The sequence below is a fragment of the Brachyhypopomus gauderio genome, unplaced genomic scaffold (genome assembly GCF_052324685.1).
Source record: "Brachyhypopomus gauderio isolate BG-103 unplaced genomic scaffold, BGAUD_0.2 sc88, whole genome shotgun sequence".
In the NCBI taxonomy this organism is placed as follows: Eukaryota; Metazoa; Chordata; class Actinopteri; order Gymnotiformes; family Hypopomidae; genus Brachyhypopomus; species Brachyhypopomus gauderio.
Window position 1 is genome coordinate 1,066,841 of NW_027506909.1, and position 25,237 is coordinate 1,092,077.

At 40.0% G+C, this 25,237-nt stretch overlaps 1 protein-coding gene and 1 long non-coding RNA gene across 2 annotated transcripts in view; one reads left to right on the plus strand and one right to left on the minus strand.

The window, feature by feature from the left end:
- Positions 1–244: 244 nt before the first annotated feature.
- On the minus strand, positions 245–763 carry LOC143493493 (uncharacterized). Its single transcript, XR_013125481.1, has 3 exons — positions 641–763; positions 480–541; positions 245–396 (listed from the first exon to the last, which is right to left on the minus strand). It is a non-coding gene; the product is annotated as an uncharacterized LOC143493493 (long non-coding RNA).
- A 4,341-nt stretch (positions 764–5,104) lies between these two features.
- pax7b (paired box 7b) overlaps positions 5,105–25,237 on the plus strand; it is a 39,022-nt gene continuing 18,889 nt past the window's right edge. The window contains exons 1-4 of the mRNA XM_076991945.1: positions 5,105–5,563; positions 6,400–6,635; positions 6,911–7,040; positions 7,201–7,329. Coding sequence (XP_076848060.1) covers positions 5,479–5,563; positions 6,400–6,635; positions 6,911–7,040; positions 7,201–7,329 — 580 coding nt within the window. The 5' untranslated portion in view covers positions 5,105–5,478. The remainder of the gene's footprint in view (positions 5,564–6,399; positions 6,636–6,910; positions 7,041–7,200; positions 7,330–25,237) is intronic.

The window sequence follows — 25,237 nt, forward strand, 5'->3', positions numbered from 1 at the left end:
TCTGGACTTGTGAAACACTTCTCACATTTGTGAAAACACATTATAACTCAGATTTCCCCTTATTTCACATTGCCATATGAGACTTGCCTTGTCCACCCATGTGATCAAGACTCGTTTCAGTCCTGTCTTTGAGGGCATACATATAGCAGTACCTGTCCTGTGAACACATATAGCAGTACACGTCCCGTGAACTTGAACATTTTTATTTGTTTCACTGTGCAGACAGACAGACAGACAGACAGATAGATTTACAGTTTTGGTCTGCCATATTTATTCACACGCAGTGCAGAGTGGACAGTGCCAGTCATGTCCAGTTTGAGCAAATGTCTCCCATTCATCATGATTCATTGCGAGACATTTCTGGTGGAACCAGCAGTTGCAAAGACTGCACTGTATCTACACAGTAAAAAAAAATCTGTCAGCCAGTGTTATTTATAGACAGACATAGGCTTATGTATTATAAACATTCAAGTACTTACCCACTCTGTGTAAGAAGGATATGACTTCCGTGCACACATGTGACATAAATCATCCAGTCTGTCTGAAATTAGTAATTTTGGAGAAAATGTACTTAACACATTAGTAAATGACCTTAGTCATGATCTCAGTGAACTGAAGTCATTTGAATGTCCAGCATTACCCGAACTGCTCAATATGTCTTCAGCAATTTCCAGCCTGCGCTGTGCAATGTCTGCTTTGCTTGATTTTACTTTGATCTTCTGGGGTACACGTGGAAAGGAAGAAATTATGCTTGCACCCATCTGGACATAAATACATAGTAGGTTAAGTTGTTTGAGAAATTGCTAAAATATAAAATATAAAGTCAATTATGGCCACGCTTAGTAAATTTTAATATTTCATAAATTGTAATTGTAGGTGCATTACATAAGAATAAACTGGAAATCAGTCTAAAGCTTTCAAAGTTCACCAGTTGTTTTTTGTGTGTAATACGACATCAAAGTAAAAATATTCACTATCAAGTTCAAATGTTGATTTTACCTCCATTACAAAGATTCCACAACTTGTAGAGTCTTTCTGCTTGGTGTGTACGATGACACCAGGCTGCCACTGAATGTCGATCCACTCATCTTTTAAATTACATGTAGTCAGTTGAACTCCCATTTCAGCTAAAGGTATGCTTACGGGAGTAATCACCACACCTTATAAATCTGTTTAGATGATTTTGTTCTTTCAAATTATAACCAAACATCACAAGCTTTTTGCTAATATCAAAACATTTTTAATCTCCTTGTTTCCAACCACAATTCCCAGCAGCTACAGTTGTGTGAAGTTAATAAGCACATTTCCGGCTTCTCAGGATGTATCACAGCACTAATCAGTTTTTGTGGAAGGCTTCTGACCTCTTTCAGGTACCAGATACTAGGTGCATGAAAGCCTATTTTGAAGATATCCCATTTTGCTTTAAAACAGGTGAAAATACCACATCTTGGCTGTCTAAATGGGCATAATGGCAGGTTGTAGAATTTTACTGTTGGCATTTACCATGTCAATGGATGTGTTTATTTTAGCTTTTAAGTGGGTTGTTGGTGGAAAGAAGTTACAGGATGGCACTCAAATCCCTTCTTTCAAAGAATACATGTATGATATGACACCACTCACAACTAATCTTCAATATACTCATTGGTTGCTTGACTGATAATCTAAAGCTAGGTGTCATGCAAAAAACCAAATTACTCAGTGGACAGGGAGTCAGGTGACGGGGAAAAAACAGTTTATTTTTTACACCAACAGTATGCAATAACAAAGTCGTCTTGAGAACAACAGAAAACCTTAATTTGGGAGTGTTGGATGTGAATCCTCCATTGATGTCCCTTTCTCTTACCTTCAAGCTCCTCCCTCTCTTACACCTGGTAGCTGAATTGTCGTGATGTAATTGTCCTTCATTCATCAGCTTTGACCCAAGTATGATGCTAGTAGGAAGCAGTTCAAGCAGGCTTTGACCCATCTATGACCTATGACCTCTCAAAGAATGTGGGTCCATGCTGAGGCCTCAGGCCCATTTAATGCTTTACGTGGTTCCTTACAGTACACAATAAGGTGATGGAGGGATTCTTTATATCAGATGCAAAAACCTAACTGTATCAGTCCCCTGATAGTCCACTATTCCAAAAAAGCAGGTAAAACTTTGTTAACACAGAAGTCTGGTTATTAATGTGGTAAATATTGTGCAGAGAAACAACAAAGTTTTTGTTACTAAGGAATTAATATTTGTGGAAAAACAGGAAATCTAAGCTTTGATTTGTTTTCACAAATGTGAGAAATATTTCACAAGTCCATATGCACATGAAATGCATTGCACATTATGTGTACTTGATTATAGGCCTGAAATGGGGTGTCTAGGTCATGTTATTTAACTGTGAGCCCCATGTATTCTGCGCCGCCAATGCAAAATATAGTAAATCTGAGCTTTGATGTGTTTTCACAAATGTGAGAAGTGTTTCACAAGTCCAGATGCACATGCAATGCATTGCTCCTTATGTGTACTTGATCATAGACCTGAAATGGGGGGTCTAGGTCATGTTATTTAACTGTGAGCCCCATGCATTCTGCGCCGACAATGCAAAATATAGGAAATCTGAGTTATAATATGTTTTCACAAATGTGAGAAGTGTTTCACAAGTCCAGATGCACATAAAATGCATTGCTCCTTATGTGTACTTGATCATAGGCCTGAAATGGGGGGTCTAGGTCATGTTATTTAACTGTGAGCCCCATGTATTCTGCACCGCCAATGCGAAATATAGGAAATGTGAGCTTTGATGTGTTTTCACAAATGTGAGAAATGTTTCACAAGTCCAGATGCACATGAAATGCATTGCTCCTTGAATGTACTTGATACCTTTGTGTTTGTAGGTTCACATGTTCAGTTGCACATGTTAAAAAGTTGAATTAACCCATGACTTTTATTTTGAAAAGTTGTCTTGGCACTGAAGCGCTTACCGACTAACGTGAACTCTTCGTTAATTCATAGATGTGATCTTTTCACATCTTCTATATTTATCTTTACTGAAAGCTACTGTGTAGAGATAAATTCACAATATGTAAGAATTGCATAATAGGTATCTATCGCATACACCATCTGATTTCTTTAAATAACGAGCCCATTCTTTCGTGAATGTCTGGCGAATATAGAACGTTGAACCAACTTTACCGCGGTATACTGACGCTGTGCCGTTGAGAGAAGTTTCTGCTTCTGGGACTTTGTCTAATATGAGTGCTAAGCATTACAAAAAGTTAGCAAAGAACTGCACAAGCTTGGAACCGTACATGAGGAAAGACACGAGTTGAATTCTGTCTGCTGCATTGACCAGTGTTCTCAGAAAGGACCACACTAAGATGAAGAGTCTGATTCGTATCTATGCGGCTGTGAAATATCCTGTGCTGTGTTGTCACGTGCACTGATACCTCATTTGTTTTACATGATCAGAGAAAACCTCTTCCCATAATACTGTTGTATATGCTAGTAAGTTTTAATAGCATATATAACTAAATAAAATTACTTTAGTAATTACTTTTATAACAAATATGCAGGATTGGTCTGTTTTCACTAAGCTACATGAAGAGAAATATAATGTGATTATAGTTTTTAGCACTAAAAATACATATGTACACACAGCCTAATTAATGTTCCATTATGAAAAAAGCAAATATGTATTTCGCTTAATGCTTTACGTAGCCTATAAATAAAGCTATATCTTCCATGTTTAAGCACCCTTACAAGATCTGCAAGCGCTGTCTTACATTTCTCCTCTTCGTAAGAGATCACACATGGTATCGCTCTCCTGGGACTCTTGCGAGCTCTGTGGAGGGATTATTATCACGCGTTACACCCAAATTAACGATGTTATTGTTGTTAACAAAACACAGCATTACTACTTCACTAAACGAGTAGGCCTCTTTCCTACCAACATACAGGCGTTGATGTGGCCTTAGACACCCACACACACTGGGTATATTGTTGGGCACGTACACATATTTGCGCACACACGACTTTTTTGACGTTTTGAAAATATAACAGGTGCGTAATCTGGTATCCTACTTTCTTTAGTCTATATCTTACTGTGTGTTTTTATTAACGTAACTGTACGTTAAAACAAACATTCTAGTGTGCGCATTTTTACGAGGATCTTATGAGGATTTGTTTGATGCGTTTTTTAAACTACGGTCGACAGGTAGGATAGATACTGACTTTGGGATTCTGCGCACGTGCTGTACAGAATCAGCAACGCTGTGTATCGGGCCCTTAACAACAGGGCATCGTCATGTGAAATTGCCATTTCACCCCCAGCACCCCTAATTGTTCGAAAGATTTGTTGTGAAATCGCTCTCTAATAGCTACTTTGTTTTCTACTGCAGTTTAATGATTTTGAGAAGATTGAGAAGACTTTTATTATCATGAGCTACATTATATTTATTTAATGCTTATTTAGTGCATAGATTTTAATTTGGCCAAGTAAATGTGTTAATTTCGAAACGTATTAAGGTTGTTCTTGTGGAGCGAATAGACTTTTGTGGCAGGTACAATACAGGGAGTTAGTGACCTGTAAATGTAATTTAGCATATATTGAGGCAAGATTCCCATCACACTAACGGTTTTTTGTATGTATGGATACTTTGAAACTTGTCAACTAAAGAAAATGCATGCTAAAATAAAATTAAATCGAAATGCTGGGTTTATGAACCTGTGGACCTGTGGACGTACACTAAACATGTGTAGTAACAAGTGGAGTAAGTGGTGAGATCTATACATCCAGGTCTATTTGTCAAATATAAATAGCTCTGTTTGTGTATAAGCTATTAGATCGAAAATTATACCTTTAAATGTGGCATTAATGAAAACATTTATATGCATTTTAGCCAATATACTATCGCCTTGGTGTTATTATCAATAGGAAGTTGAGCAATCAAATGTTTTGTTTGTTTTCTATTCAGAAGCAGCATGAAGTGAATGAAAAGCCGAGTCCTTGAGTGAGTCGCTCGCCGCTTTTTGTGATTGGTCGTAAGATCTTGGCTGTGCCGCTTCATCCCCTCGTGAATAAAAGAAGGTTGCGCGAGCCTATCGGCGCGCGCGATACTCCCTCCTACACCGTGCGCGAAAGTTATCCACTTAAACTACTCCCAAGCTCCAAGCAGACTTTGTCATCAAAACCTGCCAGACCTTTTAAGAAAACACTGCAAAGAATTAAGTAACCTTTGTTCACTTGAGAGCGTTTGGAGTACCCGTCCTGACGCGCGCCGCATTTGGTTAGCAGTAGTTATTTTGCTCACGCTCCTGTCCGCACGACAGCAGAAGCAGAAGAGTTTGTCTTTTTTTTATCAGTTTGAGATTTTACATCGTTGCAGCACTTTGGTTGGATAACCGTTTTGTTATTTTCCTGTCAGCACTGATCATCGACTCTGGACTACGGCTTGCAATTTGACTATTGGCCGTGGTGTGCCTCTTAATTTAAAAGTAGAATGTCGTCTTTACCAGGAACAGTACCACGAATGATGCGACCCGCACCAGGACAGAACTATCCCCGAACTGGATTCCCATTGGAAGGTGGGTTAGCTCAGAAGACATTGTTGCCGTTTGTTATTTTGTCTTCTATGGCAAACACACAATTTGGGTATTTTAAAAACAATATGTTTATTTTATTTATTTTAAAAAAATTAAATCCTGCAACTTTCATTAAAAAAACATTTATATTTGGCCGGAGTGAGAACAAAATTACTTTTATTCATTTCTTTCAACCAATTCGAGAGGTTAATTCGATCGTGACATTTTAGTGATAATTTGTTCATGGATGTGCTGTTGGCGAGTATTACAAAATAATTACACCCACTGCATTTATTCAACGCCATTTGTTTAGCAGACCAGGTTCGTGCCTAAGTGGCTCAAATAAAACTTCCAAACACTAATCTCGCGTGTCAGCCCAGACCCCGGATTTGCTGAAGTGTTCAAGTGGCACAAGTGGAAGTCGAAGTGCCGCGAAGCGACGCGTCAAAGGATTACACAAATATTTGTAAAGCATGACTGCGAATAATGAAACTATGTACTCTGTCATTTTTACAATTTGCTCTAAGGCCTCGTGAACCACTCAAGAGTCACATATTTAAAGAAATTATTGACAGCATAGCGCATTATTTACGTTCTATGGTGTAATTTTGCAGGAAGGAGCAACAAAGGCCTTTCACGATGTTTTAATTGAAGTTTGCATATATATGTCAGGTAAAATGAATATATGTAGGTTTTGAAAAACACAACTTTACAGTGTTTCATGCGATATTAGTCCAACATAAGAAAGTAGTGATTGCATCTATTTTTTATGAACCTTTCTTGCACCAAGCAGTTGTATTTTTAGTCAAAGCTAAGATATATTTAATTTTTCTTCATAGTATCAACTCCTCTGGGTCAAGGTCGCGTGAATCAGCTTGGCGGCGTGTTCATTAATGGCAGACCTTTGCCAAATCATATCCGCCATAAGATTGTGGAGATGGCCCACCACGGCATTCGCCCCTGCGTCATCTCCCGACAGCTTCGCGTCTCCCATGGTTGTGTATCCAAAATCCTCTGCCGATATCAAGAGACTGGCTCTATCCGTCCTGGAGCTATAGGGGGAAGTAAACCCAGGGTAAGAAGTCTAGTCTAAAATGTTTAATAGATTGTTGTTGTTGTTTTGTTATTGTTGGTGGCGGTGGCGTTATTTGTTATTAGCAGTTATTGTAGCAGTCATCAATATTGACTGAGGTAGTGAGGCAGGCCTAGAAATTTAATATCTTCACCTATAAAAACACGTAACCGATACAGTTGCAGACTGCAAAATGAATCTTGTTCTCTCCTTCTTTTCTGTCTCAATCTGCTCTCTTCTCCTTTTTATTCGTGCACGTCCTCAATTAATCCCAAAAGCAGGTGGCAACGCCGGACGTTGAAAAAAGAATTGAGGAATACAAACGCGAGAATCCTGGAATGTTCAGCTGGGAGATTCGGGACAAGCTGCTGAAGGACGGAGTGTGTGACCGAAGTTCAGTTCCTTCAGGTGAGGCCTCATCTGGTAAGCAACCCTTTTTTACCATGGACATTTTCATAAACCTCTTTAGAAATTCAAATGAAGAATTGTTATTTATATTATTATTATTATTATTATTATTATTATTATTATTATTACATGTAATAATGTAAATGTATTTATTTTAAAGTGAGCTCGATCAGCCGAGTACTCCGTGCCCGATTTGGCAAGAAAGAAGATGACGACGATTGTGATAAAAAAGATGAAAGCGGGGAGAAGAAAACCAAACACAGTATTGACGGTATACTTGGTGACAAAGGTAAAAACACGGGCAGTTTTTTTTTCTTCTGAGTTCAGCATGCGTTCCACATCTGTTGCAAGTAGTTTTTATTCCTTTTTATTTATTTTGCAATATAAATCCGTGGACCAACTATCGTTCAGGAAATGGCACAGAAACTAAAATCATACTTGCTAAGTATAGCCCCGCAGAGTAGAATTCAATTCATTTATACTTTGCAATGCACGAGGTTAATGCATGCTCATTTACGTTCATGCTCAGTGTCTCACAAACACTGAAGATTTGTATTGCTGTTAAGCTGTCAGCCAGTCATTTGATGTAGCCTACTTAATTATTTATATTGGCCCTGACGGAAGGTATTTAAAGCTTGCTGCGTTTGTACACCACACTCCTCTAAACGTTCTCTCGGCAAGGCTAACTGACAGATGACCGATGTGGCAATCAAATTCAATTACACCCCATAGATTCACAACGTCGTCCGCTGTTGCTCGCGAGAATTTCTCACTCTCATTCTCACATTATCGCATTTTTAAATCAGGCTAGCTTTTCACCTACGCTACTGGTTTTCTACTATTTTATGTAAATCCACAGCATTATCTTTAACATTTTAACGGATCATTCTTGTATCGCGGTCGTTATCGAATATTGTATAGGCTACATAAAATTGCCTTGTGTCATAAAGACCAAGTGCCAAGTTTAAACGCGTATATGCGTTTTGTGCGCATTTACATATATTTTGCTAAAAGGATCACAGAAACGTTTTAAACTGTGACAGTCATTCGTTAAACTTGAAGATGAACTTCATTCTAAAGAGCTCTATACAATTGAAGGCTTTTAAAGTAAAGAGTATGTGATACAAAGGCGAACTCTAAAAGCAGGTCACGCAAAAGAGGAATAGATCCGTCCATTCACGTCCAAAAATCCGTAAAGGAGGAGAGAAAACTTTCAACAAAAGGCAAAGAAAAAAACTAAGGAGAAATGAATTATTCAATACGTCCCGCTGGTAGATAGTTTTGTAATATTATAGAATCGTCTGTTGGAATAGAATAAGATTTGGAGGGTGCAAAATGTTTCATTCTTGTTTGGAAGCGCCCTGCTCTTTTTGCGTTGACCGTCGCCTTGCTCGCTGTTGAAGAGACACTATGGAATATAGCGCGTATTTTAATGTGAGACACCGGTTTGGCATATAACCCTGGCGAAACGTGGGTTCCGGTCATGCAAATAAAACCTTTTTGAGCTGTTTATTCCTACCAAATGTTAATACTTTCCTCTACTGTTCTCCTCTAAAGGAGAGGCTTTTTGAAACATTTTATGTTTTAGTCTTCTGGCCTAATACCAGTCACATGTTTGTTGTTTCGTTTGTTTTGTTTAGTTTTTCATTAAAAGTGTTCGAGACTGATGTTGGTAAACAGAAACGTTTTCATAGCGACCTCATCTATAGCCCCATGATCAGAGCCAGTACTCATGCAACACCAGTAAGAGCCAGGGCTGTTGGGTTATGGCTACACAAAATGGCAAGTCGTGATTAAGCATTTCTTCCCCTGTTCTCATTTTCACATCACTTCTCTGTTAGAAGTGCGTTATGATGTTCTACTTCTGACGGAATGGATTGGCCGGCCATGTTCATCTACATTTAAATTGTTTATCATGTCGTACCCAAGTCTTTGAAATGTATTTCCAAATATATGATTTTTATGGTGGTGACATATAGACGCAAATAAAATATAAAAAATATTCGTATTTGGGCTTGTTTCACTCGATCATCCGGGTGGCACTTAATAATGTAAGACTTATTAGAGCTCGTAATGAAAACGGTGTCTGTTGAATGGGCGTCTATGTTGGAAAGGAGTGTAATAGCTCTCAGGCATAGTACGAAACGTATTTATCCCCAATCAACCCTCACTCCCTTGAGTTCCAAGCACAAACGTTGTGTTGAAGGGTTTTAAAGAAGATTAAATTGAGCCTTTTATTTTTCTCCACTTTCATCTTTAAACGGCTCTAGCTGACTAGCCTTAGGCACAAATTCATGAGATTTTGGGTTCTCTCACTGTTGTTAGGGTTTTATATATACTTGATTTGTTTTATTTTAAATTTGGATTGCTTACGTTGATATGTGGCACTCAGAGGAATGGAAACACACCCCAAATGCACCCTTATGAAACACGAACAGTTACCGTATGCCACTTGTTTGCTAGCCTACGTTGACTAATAGAAGAAACCAATCTTATCCTTACATTTAATTCATAAAAACGACACATTAGCTCTTGCTTTTTCCATAAGCTAATTATCCCCAATTTAAATTTAAGGTCTCAATGCTTCTTCTGCTGTTAACATAACTGTCTTATCTGCACCTTCTGCAGGTCCAGATGTCTGTTATAGTGCTCGAGGTATAGATAGGCTACAGCAAATACCTCAGTGCTACTAGTATGGTGGTTATTCCGGTGATAGTTTGCGAAGCCAAGCTTCCCTAACCTGTTTTTATAGCTAGACCATAAATCAGAACATGGATATAGCAGCAGCCATGCGCGCGTGTGTATGATGGGGCCAACAAATATCAAATAAATAATAAAATAGGTTAGTTTCTGTCACTTAATTAAGACGTAATGGCTCAGATTAAAGCAACACTTCCGTTTATAAACGAATATCATATTTTTTAAAATCACAAAACGCTAACACAAAATGATATATTAGGTTTCTGATTTGGTGATACAAATACCTGACGGGATAAAAGAGTAGATACGAGTAGCAGAGCAAATATTTAGGGCACATTCCAGTTATTTATATCGGTTGCACTAACATTCGGTTCAAAAACGTATCTTCATGTGGCCAGACTCTGGCCTTTACTGCAATAGATGTAGGATGTAGTCGATTATAGAATCTGAATCTAAAGTGAAACGAACGCATATTTGTCTATATTTTTTGTGGCTTTTAATAACACGTTGACGTGAAAGACTTTTTCTTTGCTTTTAGAAAAACTAAAGTTGTAGGCTGTATGATTCTAAAATACATTTCAATAAAAGAAAACGGACGATTTGTTGAATCGAAAGATTCATCATCACTTCAAACAAATCTATCTGGAGTAGCGAGAGGGGTTTATTGAAAGTATGGGGAAGTTATTTAGCTATTAATAACATTTTTCCTCAGGCACCGAGAGGCACTCCATCTACACTTTCTCGCAGCTATTTGACTGGGTTGAAATTGAGGGAGACCCAAATGTTGGGCAGAGATAACACAATCATCACAGCCGTGGTCCTGTGCTGTGCATCAGTGTATTAAACTCGGATTAACCTCCCCTTGCTGCCTCCCACCAAATTTCACTGGAATTTCATTGGAATTTGATGGGAACATTAGAGAATATACAGCCCAACCTAAATAGAATGTGTACTATACCCTAAAAATCAATACAATACTATAAATGTAGAGTCCATCATCATCATCATCATCATCATCATCATCATCAGCAACAGCAACAGCATCTTCTTCTTTGTGTTATTACTGTTGTTGTTGTGATTATTTAAAATATTTATGAAGCAGCAACTTTAAGGTCTGGTAGTACAAAAAATAATTTCAACATTTGACCTATTTAAAAGCTTTTTTCTAACTGGCCTATGTACACAGAGCTGGCCAGTGCTTGTTCAGAGAGAAAAAGACTTTAGTGTTAGATTTGCCTGGAGACTTTGCAGCACAGCCGAACTGCACGCAGTTTAACCTCGTTCTTGGTTTTTTTTTGCAGTGGCGTCTTTAAAAGACACCCAAATGACGTAGTTCGCAGACCTAATCAAATTAACCACGCAGTACAAGTGCTGATCATTCTGAACGACAGCATCGCGGTTCATGTTTCAGCCTTTTACGTAGAAATAATATTGTAATAATAATTCTGAGAGTGTTCGCGCGAATATAAACTGCAGACAGGAAATATGGACTATTTCACCTACAAATTTCCTAACGATACATTTTATTCTGACACGTTGCTGGTTCCTAAAATCTGGCTAAATTGTTTACGACAATTGTCAGGGTTTTGATACGCTCTTAAACTTATGATATTTAAGATTTTTCTTGGTAGATTCTTCTTGTTCATGAATGCCAACTATCAATCCAATAATTGTATGGGTTTACAAATGATTGTAGCTATTGCGGTGCAAATTCACCAACTGCAACTGTGAGAGGCCAGAACGTGCCACGCAAGTTATGTCTCACATAAGATTATTAATGCGCAATTAATTTGAACAGCTCCATTAACCTGTTCACCTGAGGCAGGTTCTGTCGCTGGCACAAGCGAGATTTCCTCGTGTGGTTCAAATATTTAAAAGCACAAAAGAACGAAAAACAGGGAGTTAGTGCAAAAAGCACAGACAGCTATAGGAGATGGAGAAGCTTAGTCTTTGATCCGTGGCTGCTTTTGCTTATCAGAAACACTTGTGGTGACACTACGACAATGTGAGTTCATCATATTACAGACCGACAGTGCTGGTTTCAAGCTTCCTTGTCTATTAATTAAAATACTTTTTCCTATGTGGGACACGGGCTATCTCACATATTACGCGTATGTTTTTTTTTATCTGTTTTCTGATTTTTTTTCTTCTTAAAGGGGCAATCTCCCTTTGCGGCCTACTTAGTGAAATTCTGAAGTCTACTGTAGAAGACGCGGGGATTTTGCCCCTTCACATATAAAATTAAGCACATAATCCTTTCACACCCAATAACTTTAAAAGACTCCCTTCATTGCCACTATAATCAAAATAAACCTTAAAAGTGTAGGAGCTTTTAATTTAAGAACTGGCATGGCATGTAGTCATTTTATATGCCATGGCTTTATATTTTTGACTATCGTGGTTTAGATAGATAAAGCTAGGAATAGTTGTCATTCCTGGGGACTATTCAACAGGCTGGGGACCATCTTGATAGATCAAAAGACCAAAATGGACAAACGACAATGGGGGGAAAATCCAGCTGACAGCAATAAAAGTATTGGCCTTCGGGCTTCCTATATAGTGTCACAAAAGTGTCTGATACCCCAACTCACCATCACTTCAGTGGTGAACACTGCTATAAAGTCTGGAGCCCTTGCTGACCCGACCCAAACAACGGCGAGGATGTCTTTTTCAGTCACTGCCGCAGAAAGTCTCAGATGACGTAACGAGTCGTGAATTCCGATTTAGTTGCAGTATGATCGTCCATTTATTAAAAAGAAACTAGCCCACATAAAGCTTTCGCCCTATGATTTTCTAAACCATTTCTGATGCGGCAAATATGTCAAACCATGGGTCTGCTATAAAATGACTATTAAGTCGTTTTATATTATACAATCGTTTGTCGATAAAACCAACATGAGTCTGTGACAATTTGTTAATTAGCCAACAAATACGCGTCCTGTGACAGGCTTGAGGCGTTTACCCATAGCTTTATGTAAAGCACTGGGAACTTGTTGATTTTTGCTTTATTGTTCGTTTCGCTTTTTAACAGCATTAATGGTCTCTTTGGGAATACAAATATACCAAAAGAGGAGTTTCCAAAGTGGAAAGGGTTTTTTTATTGGGGGAGGGGGTGAGGTATGGGGGTGTGTCTCACCCCTCACATTTTGCCGTGGAGTGTTCAGTAGCTATTCCTTAATCCCGCTTTCATTTTTGCCGACAAATGCCAAGAATCTTGTCTGGAGACCCAATAGGACACTGATCAGTTAACAAAGGGGATCCTTCCACAAGGCTGCACTGGCGAAACGCCGCAGTAGTAATAAACCACGGACTACCGCGACCTCCAGTAAAATAGCGTTTGACCTACATGTTTAGATAAATTTTCAAGTTAACCATCGCTACATCTGTGTAGGGTACTGGTAGTTTTGAAACACGGCTGATAGAAACAAAATGTTAAAAGCCTCCATTCTTCTTCCAGCATGAGCTGTGTGCCGGATAAATAGGTTACTCTCCTGCAATGATACGGGACAAAGGTCAATACGTCTGATTAGAAAGATATGGAATTCAAAATAGATTTCAGTGCTATTTGAACGTTCATTATTATGCCTGCGTGTCAAATGTCTCGCTTGAAAAAAAGTGTGACGAATCGCACGTTACGGGTCATCGAACACTAGCTCTGCCATATTTAAAAATTAATACATTTACTTTGCAGATCACCGTTACACACTTTAAATCAGAAGGTTACATCGATCTGACCAGAAATCCATTTCGCGTCAGTGTGGAAATGTTTATTTAAAATGTTTATTTTCACGCTTGCACCGTTTAACTGTTTTAACTGATGTGACAGGAGAGAGCTACAGCAAACAACTTTATATAAAAACACAATTTAATGCTAGTTATGTTAGTGTTAAATGTTAGTAATTTTAAGCCATTCGGGCTAGTCCTTTTTCGGTGTAAAGAAACTGCAGTCAATGGTTTTCTTTTATTCCCTTAAATAACTATTGTTCTTTCAATGGTCTGCCGATTTGTTTGACCAAAGATCATTCTGATATCTCACAGCCTCCTCTGCTGACTTAAAACAGTCCCTTCAAATGAAAGAAAGAAAAGGGGAAACTCTGTTGTTTTGTGTCTTTTGGTTTCTTTGCCTTGGCAATTCAGCTAAGCTGATGAACTCCTCCAAAAGTTTATTAAGAGGGCCGAAACAAAGGCTCCTAAACCCTCTAGGCAACCACGGAGACAGTTTATAAACTGGCTGTCATTGTTCCTCAAAGGCAGATGCATGAATACCTTTGAATGGGGCTCTATCAAACTGACATGATCAAGCCAGACAACAGCATGTTAAAAGGAGAAGCTTTTCTTTCTGCTAGTGCAGACCTGTATATTTTCTGCATTAATGTACATCTGCGGTAGGAGGGCTCAAAGCTGGGCTCACTTGCCCCTGGTCAATATCCTGAGCCAGAGTCTTTAGACAATCTGAAGTAAAGGTCTGTGTTCTGCACGCCCACAGTGGGCAGGTGTCACGAGTCTGGGAGAAGTATGGTAATCTTAAGCGCAAAAAAAGAAAAGGGTCACCCTCCTTTTTAACGTTTAAAGACAGAGTGTTTTCCAAGTGAGTGACTTGGAATTGGCTTTTTGTAGTATTGGATGTTGTCTTAATGCAAGTGATAGGATTTGCATTTCTATGACTGCCATGGAAAGGCTGAAAATGTTGACGCACTGCTTGTTGAAGCTGTTTTCCTTGTGAAGTTATAAGATGTTATAATTTAGGCTAAAGTCATATTTACTCATGTGGAAAATCCAGTAGTCATAATACACACGTTTAAAGCATGTATATCATTGTAGAAGGTTTATTTTCAGTTTTATTTATACATATTAAAAGTTTTTGAAGCAACTTCTGATGAAGAACGGATATTTTAGGTTAGAGTATAAAGTGTAGCTGGGATCAAATATTATATGGCTATAATTATTATAAAAATAACAATTTTGTATATAGGTATATATAGATAGATATGGTGAAATATCTTTTTTATTGCCCTCCTCTCATTTAGACCACTAAGGATAATTGTAACAAATAACAAGAACTTACCCAAACAAAGAGCCCTCTGTGTGTAATGTGGTGTGACTAAGAAATAATGGGTGTTGTGATTTGTGACCCTTCTTGCCTACTTTCACTTCTACTAAAAAGGATATTGTCCTACAAGAGATTGCCCAAGATGGAGAGACCCGCATAGCAAGTCAGTCACCCTGGCAGGTGCTACCTTTGGAGAGCTTATCAGTGGACTGAATGAAAAGTGCAGCATGGCTGAGAGTCATAGCCAAAGCAGGAGTATCATAGAGAGGCCAGATTAGGGCAGATTACATTGTGAGGCGAGTAGTACAACACTGTTGGCATATTTCCAATTTCAGTAATTAGCTTGCTCACTGAACCTGCAGTCCTTTTTCTTCTTTTATGTGAGTTTCAATTTGTCCTTTCCCTTGTTTGGAGTGGTTAGCACTTGGCCAATCTATTGTAATTGTCACATGTAATGAATCTATGGTGCTGCACCCACTGTTAACTTTATTGATGCAATTATAGAAAGCAGTATCACCACATTACGTGTATTAGTATTACTACTCTTATAGATTCTTGGCTAATATACAATATCCACTGTCTCATAACTGAATCTCACAGCATAGTGTAGATTCCTGTTTAGAAAAGGCAGGTAATATATTAGCAAATCAGGAAATATCTCTACTTCTATCACATCTAAAGCTGATGAACTAGTACAAATGGGATATCATGTGCAAACTCTTTTTAAAATTAATTCCATAGTGCTTAGTGCAGGTTTAGCTTTTACGTAAACATGTGTTACTAACAGGCACACTCTTTAACACAACACAATTCTCAGAGTAATCAACCACCATAGCAGTTGTAGTGAAAACCCATAATTGCTCAGCATGTTGTGAAAAAATAGCATATATCCAATCTGCAGTATGTTATGCCAAGCTTAGATGATTGGATAGTCACTTGCAAATAGATTGCAGAATGTTCACTCTCCTGGTGGTTTGTGAAGCAGCGTTCTGAGCCCCTCAGGGCCCATTAAAGGTTCTGACTTATTTTGTCAGTCGGAATAATATGACATGCACAGGTTGTCTTAATGGCATAATTTTATAGCACCTTAATATCTGGATCTTGTTCATAACAGTAAAATAAAAAAGTGCTTTTCATGACTACAGCAATCAGGTTGGTCAAACAAAGTGAAACATTGTTCAGAACAAATAAATCACCAAAATAGAAGAATGAGATTGACTGGAATGAAAATATGAGTTATGCACGTAATCCGTTATAAGTTATCCTCACGAGTTGTCCTCATACTTTATTTTAAAAAGAAAGAAAAAAAAACATACACATTGCTTTGCATGGCGCAGATTTGCAATGTGCAAAAAAATATTCTACTTAATTGTTGAAGCACTGTCCATGTAATGTGTGGCAGTCATTAAGCAGAGACACATTTGTCTCACATAGGTCCTGTGATTAGTAGTTAACACAATGGTCCGCTAGCTTAAAACTCCCCATCAGGCCATGCCACTTATGGCCATAAAATTACCCATTTTATGCTCCTTAGTGAGGTCACCCTGAGATTCTTCATTAGTCTTATTTATAAGTGTGTGTTGTACGCACACAAAGACAATAAACATGTTCCTAGAGTGTTACAAATCAGAAATTTGCTCAGATTTTCCTCACCAACTTAAAACGTGGAGGCACTGGGCAGTGGGTGAGAGGCGGAGGGGCCAGAGGCTGCCGAGGGGGAGACGAGGCTGCTCACGACTCCCTGGGCTGCTTCTCACTGCCCGCTTGTCGGACATTTTCAACTAATGGGCTTATTTATGTGCCACTGTCAGTTTCTCCTCAGGCTCTGGCTGCACTGATCACCCCCAGGTCCCCCTGCCTGCCTGCTTCTGTCTTGTACTATAGTGATGTGTTATAATGTAGATAGAATGCCTGAACATAATGTGACAGAGGTCTTATATTTGTTGTGAAGTTGGTGCTTAGTTAAGTTTGTAAGGCTGATTATGTATTATATATGTATTAGGTGACCTCATTTGTGTTAAAACATCGATCTCAACAGTGTACGTTTTGACAGGCTGCTAAAGCAAAGCCCTAAGTATATCTGGGTGCATTTCAAAGCACCTGTTAACTATACTTTCTAAAGAGGTTCAATGACTCCAAACAACATTCTTTCAAAGGGAAGAATCTTCATCTCTGTATATTAATCTGTTTAAAAAATATGATTATGCTTTTATTAGGGTTCACACACACAGTGTGGGAAACCTATTGTTATTGTCGGGTTTTTTCTTTCTTTCTTTCTTTCTTTCTTATTATTATTTTTCTACTGATAAAACGCATACTGCAGCCTAGACCGTAAGGCCCAGGGAGACCAAACTTGGCAGGATGGTGTAGTCTCTTTGCGAGACCGTGCTAAAGCACAGAGACCCACATTGGCCTGATGGTGGCGCTATAGCGCACCATTTTGCGTTTTGGTCCATATCTCCCAAACCGTAGGGCCTAGAAACAAAATTCCACTTCTGATGGATTCCTTGGCTCAAGGCAAACAAAAAAGCCTCAAGAACCATTAAGCTCCGCCTACTTAGATTTTTTGCTAATTTGCATAATATGCAAAACCTACTTTTTTATACTAGTCCCTGGTTTTTTATCGGATCACCACAACCTTGGTGTCAAAATATTCAGGAGAATCTCATTATCAAAGTTGCTTAAAAACATTTTGAGATTTGCATATAGTCTGGCTGTCACATGTCAATCAATAGCTCCGAGGCGTGGCCAAATTTACTTAAACAGCCATATCTCAGCAAAGCTTTGACCGATCTTCATAAAATTTTAACAGTTGTTAGGGCACATGACTCCGAGGTCACAGGTCAAAGCTGGCCACGATTGTCCAATAGGGGGCGCTATAACATGGGAAAAACTGTTTCTCAGAAACCATTAGTCACATCAAGCCAAAACTTTACAGGCATCATCAGGGGCCCAAGTGATATCAAGACACACAATGATGACATCATCACTCAAAAAACATGGCCGCCATGAGCCAATAATTTTTTTTTTTAATTAATTGGCCATTTGACAGACTTACCATTGGCCAAACAACATGAAACCTCACCAGTGTGCATATCTCAGGACTATGTGTCTTGCTGTGCAGTTTTGAAATATTTGGCCACTAGGTGGCGCTATTTGTGAAAATCATGCATAACTCCTCCAAATTTTCACTTAGGAACATGCAACTTGTTTATTTTTATTCCTTGCAGTAGACCTGACAACTTTGCAATTACAAGTCCTATTAAAAAATGCATACTTTTGTCACATTCATCAATTGTTTGAAAATAGCTATTTACAAACTAGTCATAGGAATTTGATCCAATTATGGAAAAATTGCTATAAGCATAATCAGTAGACTCTGTAGGTAAAAAGTGATTAAAAGAATTTTGGATTTTTATTTTTCTGATTGGTCCATTTACCCATTATATCATTGTGGCCATGCCATTTATGACCTATATTGCTATAACTCATAAACCATGTATGCAATCAACTCCCAATTTGAATGGCTTTTATATCCTGAAGTCCTTGTGAGGTATGCCAAGTTTGGTTCAAATTGGCCTGTCGGGGGCGCTACAGTACCCAAAAACCTAAGAAAACATAAAAACTCATGCTGCAATCTTGTTATGCAGAATACAGACAATTAATTGGTCTTGTATGATCCAGATCAATAAGTTCTATAACATTGCAATTACATCTTATAACAAAAAGTGCACTGCCTGACCGGAAATGAACCTTTTAATTCACCAAAATGTCATATTGCATTACTGAGATTAATGAGATATCAGTATGGTAGTACTTGGGCTCCATCTAGTGGCCAAACACCGAAACTGACTGAAAACTATTGCTCACATGAAATACCACACAAACACACACAAAGCTGATCTCAGCATGTGATTTAGTTCTGTGATCTGACTCAATTTCCCAATACACATTATTTTGATCCTTTTTGGGCCTTTAGTGCCCCAATTGAACCTTTTTTTGCACATTAATTTATTTGTGCTTTTTTTTCCACTCAAACAGCTTCTTTTTCACATTTAGGGTCTAAAGGACCTTTTGGGCCTCTGCCTATTGAGGCCAAGAGGCCTATTCGTGTGTGAACCCGCCAATTGCCGCTTGCGGCTATATTTTAAAGTTAAAAATTTAAAATTGCAAATAAAAATTGCCATTTGAATTTAAGCTTCTGGGTGTCCACATCATGTCGGTACTGATATATTTAGATTTATTTTGCAAAAGATAAATCACTAGTAAAACTGACATTCTGAACTTTCCCATTTATCTCAGGAAGATTTGCAGACGTGTCTGCAGGACATTTGTCTCTGTGGAGGAAGAGATGTGCTTAATAAATGATAGATTGCTAAAATATTATGCATCAATAACAAATGTCTTAGTAGCTATTAAATTTACTTCTGTGTTTTACCCTTAATTGTTTCAGGAAATATCTCACAAGGAGATCTATGGAACACACGAGTTATTTTTATCACAGTGTTGCCCAGATTAGCTAGATTTTGTCAAAGGTATTGGATTATTCATTTATTTGTATGTAATCTCATTGATGTGAAAATATCTTGGTTATGTTTACAACTTTTATATTATTTGCCTTACCTAAAACATTCATGCAAAGTACCTTTAGCCAGAAGAATATATGCATTATGAGTTAAATGAAATATATAGCTAACAAATGTTTTAGTTTCACAGTTTGCAAATTTTAACAATTTCTTTGCATTTTTTACGTGCCTATAAGTTCATGTCTTTGGCTGTTCTTTTCTAAGGCATGATTTAAAGTGGAATTCAATTAAGGCATGAAAGGTTAAAGGGCTGATTCTACAATCTTTTCCTCCCTTTACACATTTGATTAAGTTCCACCATTTTGATTGCTTTTGAACTCAATTGCCAAGATCCATATCCCAGGAAATGGATTCAGTATTAAAAAGAAAGAATGAGACCCGTGTAAACGGACACCTGCGTTTTCACCTGCTGTCTGAACAATGCTGGCAGGTAGAAACTGAATTAGACCTTTCTCAAGTTTCTATTGAATCTCTCAGCATTTCCCACCAAAGAGAGTCCCCTGTTCATGTAGTAAGCTGAAAGAAATTTTTCCATCATCGCACATGGACTACAATAATATTAATGAATTTGATATCTCAGCTTTAAACGGTAGAGCACTTAAACATACATGTGAATCCAAAACTTGATGTTTGTCTAAGATATGATCATGAAATAGCAAAGGTCAGCACAGCCAAAAACAACCTTTACACACTCTTACTGTACATCCACTGTATATAACATTTCCCTAGATTACTTCTCGTTTCTTTTCAGTTTCACAGACCAAACTCAGTTGCCACATTCCAGAACGTTTGGGACCTAAGAGACACAAGCCATCCTTGGCCACGCCCTCTCTCTCCATGGAACCGGCCCTCTCCCCAGCCCCTTAATGGATTAATATGCAGGCAGCACTTTCCAGTGGCGCTTGGGCACAGAGAGTCAATATGTCAGCATTTATTGATGCCCCACAGAGCTGCAGAGGGTTTTCAGCCCTCTTTTCAGGCTTAAATGGCCCCCTAAGGTGCTGCCTCTATTGGGCCTGAAAAGATAGGGAGGCCCCTGAGGCTCTCTGTTGTTTAAGGTGAGCACGCTCTCACACACACGCAACGGACAAAAAGACCACTGGGCCTTCAAGCACATGACAAGACCTATAAAAGAGCATCACCCATCACCTCTCCTTCACGTTTTCCCTTTTCCCTCCAAACTTTTCTTTCTCTTTTTTTGTGACAAAAAAAGAGAGAGGGCTAATTGTTTGTTGTGGGAGCTGGAGATTATGGAACCTTCCCTCCGTTCCCCACAAGCCTTTTTTCTATTTTGTGCAGCTTCTTCTTTTTTTTAAGGATGTGCTTTTATCCCACGGAATGAAAAGAATGGACATGAGACAGAAGGAGCGTGAACCCCACACTCAATGGCATTGTTCTTTTCCATTTCGATGTGCCATCTCCTGTTGAAAGCTTGCCTGCGCTGTTGTGCTGAGGTTTATGGTTTTAGACAAATAGAAAAAGACATTTCAGTAACATTAATAATGATTTTACCTAAAACCACTGGTTAGTTTAAAGTATCTGGTCTGCCCTGTGCTATCTTCACTGTTTTCGTAATTGTTGTGCATTTCCAAACTTCATGGTTTCCTGCCTGAATTCCTGTCCTGGCTTGGGCCGCGTTCCAAATGCTCGCGCCGTCTTCTGCTCTGGTGTTGGCTTAATTGTAAATGTGTAGATCTGCATAATCAAGAGCATGTCCTCCAGCCTCCTGCTGTCTCCACAGAGGAGTGGAGCCATATCTCTGCCTCAGATCCACCGTGGGTGCTCGGAGAGGCAGGTTGGCTTAAATCCAGCCCAGAAGCCATGTGGATTGTCCTGTAGCAGATGCATGTCGTAGATAGCAGATTATAACTGTCTATTTGTACAGTACGTCTTCTCGCTGACCAATAAAGAGCATGGTGGAACAACTGTGAAAACAAAAAGGGGGGAAACTGGAGAAAGCGTGGCGTTAGATTACAATGTTTGATGAGAACATTTTGGGTTGTTGGACCATTTTTGTGGTTTTTTTTTATTTTTTTAGGTGAAATAGCACTATGAATTTATTGTGAGAAAGGGCTGAAGGTCATTTGATTGGAATAAGTGGATTTTCTCTTGTTATAAATTTGCAATCTGTTTTCTTTACTCGCAAATATCCGGGTTAGAATCTGCTCCTCAGAAACAGACGTGGTCTCTCTTTGGATGTGAAATTACAGCCAGAGTGTACATTAAGTTGACAGAGGCTCCGTGCCAATGGTGTAATACTGTCCTGTACACTGCTGACTAGAGCCAAAACGCATTGCTCCGTTTAGCTAATCATCGCTTGCTGGAAGTGCTTGTGTGTGTGTGTGTGTGTGGGGGGGGTATTGGGTCTGGGAGGCAGCAGGGGGCAATAGTGTGGTGCTGCTAATATGTCACACAACCTGACCATAACGTTGTTTAGGCTGCCAGGCCTGATGAAGACAAATGTGTAAATGTTTGCCACCGTGCTAAGTGCGGTGCCCTTTGAGGAATGCACAGCTGTGCAGGGCTCCGTTTCCTCAGGCCTTTTAGCTGACCAGAGGGCCCCAGAGAGAGCACGCGCGGCATGAGCGGCCGGAGAGAGAGAGCCAAGGAAAAGAGCTCGGAGGCAGGGGAAATGGCCCAGGAGTGGCCGCAGTGATGGATATCCCATCTGCCGGTGGCTTCGCTGGTGTCCGAGGTTCGTGGGGGAAGACGGAAGAGAGAGGAGCTTGTGTTGGGTGGTCACGGCTCCTCTTTGGCCCCCAGTCACTCTTCACCCACAGCAGTTAATCACCACCCTGGGCTCAGCTGCGTGTAATGTGCCTCACGCCCCGGCCATGACGGAGTTCACTCACTTTGTATAGTGAATGCGCTCTGTGAATCTGAAGTAGGATTGTTCAAGCTTTTCCTTCTCGCTGGCTGATCTGTTGGTTTCTTTATTATTTTACAGCCCCCTGGCAGCTGTAGTCGGGCTTCTGAACCAGCGCAGTTCTTGCGATATGATTAATTGTCCCCATGTACGGGGACTAAGTGCTTACAAGTTTTGTCAATTCCTTTGGGAGCAATCAACCAGAGTAATTAGAATGATTCAAATGTGACATGGGAGTAAATGTTTTATGTCTACTGGGTGTATGTGAAGGGTTTTTTCCCTCCACAAAAAGAAGTCAACATCGCTGATTAATTTTATGATCAGTTTTAATTAGCTTAGCCTTCAAAATTCATTCAGTCATTTTCCCTACAAACATATGACATTTGACAAAACAGGGAACCCTGCAGGACAATCATGGTATAAAGCATTCTTATTATTCCTTCATTAAGCCTTCATTTCATGATAAGAGTTTGAGAATTTTTATCAACATCCCCTGAACTTTTAAATAGAATTATATCTGTTATGTTAATTTTAATCAGGATGTTCTTTATTACCTTAGAGGCAGATGAACTGTTGGAGTTGGGCTCTTAATAGTTATTTTTTAAACCACAGATATATCTTGTCCTATTTCCCTTATTCCAGAGCTGTGCTGCCATCCCAGCGGCTCTGCCAGTGGCAGTTACACCGGCACAGCCGTGGAGCTTCATTACATTTATGCTGCAGCACATACGCAGCGTCTGGGAACTTGCCACGCTCGCGTTTGCCTGATGGGCCCGAGCATGCCAATCGCGGGATCTCTTGCCGAGACAAAGATGAGGTTCGGGTTTGTGCGGTGTATATATCCTCACCGGCGTCTGCTTTCATTACCATAATCCCATCCTCATTATACAGAGAGACACAGAGAGGCAGAAAGAGATGCTGACCTTCTGCAGGAGCAGGGCGTCTAACTTCTCCTGTTCTTGAGCCGCAGAAGCGGTCCAAAGCGGAGCCCGTGCGCTGTGATGCGTCTGGCAAAATGACGTCGGAACTGTTGTGACCGGAGCCGAACGAGACGAGGCTAAATCTCCACCAATCACAGTTTCAGCCTTCTGGATCCACGTCCCCTAGACTCACCTCGTTAGGATGTTTTTGTTTCTTTGGTCGTGTGTAGAGAAAAATTGAGAAGTTGAGGCATGGTGATCAGCAGCGTTAAGAGGACCGATCTCTGGCTCGGCCCAAATCTTCCCAGATAACCATGTGGGTTGGGGATGCAAAGCAAGCCTGGATACTGCCGGATTTTCTCCCCTTGCTTTAAGTCCAGCAGCATGTAGAAGAGAACAAATAAATTCCATGCTGTCTCTGAAATGAAAGCATCGGGCACCCCTCGGCTTCGGAGGTGCCTTTGGAAAGTGATCTATACACCACTGTGCTGGCCTCGAGTGTTGTCATGGCAAGTTAAAGGCAAATCGCTTTGTCACAATCTCCCCCCAAAATCAACAAAGGTATATGCAACGCATGTATGGGGTCCTCTGTTTGTGTATGAGTATATTTTTACTTTGGCATTTTCGAAGACAGGGCACTTTGGAGGAAAAGGAATCTTTGTAGAAAGAAAAGGCAGAGGAATTGATTTAATTAATGCGGCCTCATGTCCTACGGCCACATGTAATCCGCTGAGAACTGTGGAGCGTGAGCTCCAGGAGACAAAAAGACAGCCACCAGAAGACTCCTCAAGTGGCCTGTAATGAGAGTCTCTGTGTAATCCCGTAATTCCTTGTTTAATTAAACTGCGGCGCTGGCCTGAAGTCGGAGCCACTTTGATGGCTCCCTTATTGTTACGCTTTTATTTAGGCAGCATTTGGAACTTTTTTCCTGGCCTATTTCCACATGTGCTCCACACACACACACACACACACACAAACGAAAGACTAGCACATATGAGTTTCATAATCTGGGGTTGCCCTTAGACGGTATTTGAATGCTGTTGGGAATAGACCGGAATCACGGGAACCTGTGCCAGAGTGTAGAAATGGCGTTTTTTTTGTGTGTGTTTCGGATCAGCATAATAGACCTAGCAATCGCAGATCATTCGACTGTTAAGAATTTCTTAGGGAAAATATAGGGTACATATAGGAAACGCCACTCATTCTTGTGGTAAACATGCCACAACCACAACATACCAAGTCTAAACCAACTGGAATAGACATTAGGTTTTGGGGTTTACCTGACTCAACTCCTATAGCTGTGAGTGACCCCTGGTTGGGAAGGGTGGATGGGTTTAGGACTGACACACTGACTCCTTGAGAGGTTAGACCCTTAAGCACTGGACCTGCCCCCCTCCTGCTCATCCCAGAGTGTGCTGCAGTATCTTCGGTTCCCCACATGGCCGAACCTCACACCCTCCTTTCTGCTCTCCCAGTCAAAACAGGCATCATCTCCCTGGGAAAAACCCTCTCCCAAATCCTTCTGACACTTCAGCCAGAATCGCCTGGATATGACAGGCTACAGTGATTACACCAAGCACACCAGCTTCCATTTAACAACATGATATTTTTTGTCTTAATAGACTATGTTTCTTGCGAATGTTTAAAAAGAAGGCTACTGTGAGCTGTGTTGGCCATGTTACTCTGCTTCTGAGCGCTTCTTCTGACGGGGGAGCTGTCTACGGGCAGGGCCCGCCACTGAGCAGGAAGTGTCTAGAGAAGTCACACCCATCAGTTCCTGTCCAGGATTAATTAAACTGTATCGTTCCACACAATCGTTTTGCCCATGGCTTATGGGCAGACGGCTCCTTTAAACCCTAATCTAGCCCTCCACCGAGTCCTTTGCCTGCTGGGCATTTCCACGCTGAACGGCGGCACAAAGAACGGTGACAATACGAAGCGTCATTAGAGCAGGGGCATGTCAGTCGCAGCTTCTGGACTTGTAGAGGGGATGGAAAGGCAGGGAGAAAGAGAGAGACAGAGGGATGAGCCTGGGGCTGAGCGAAAGGGAGCAGGAGGGCAAGAAGAAGAAGAAG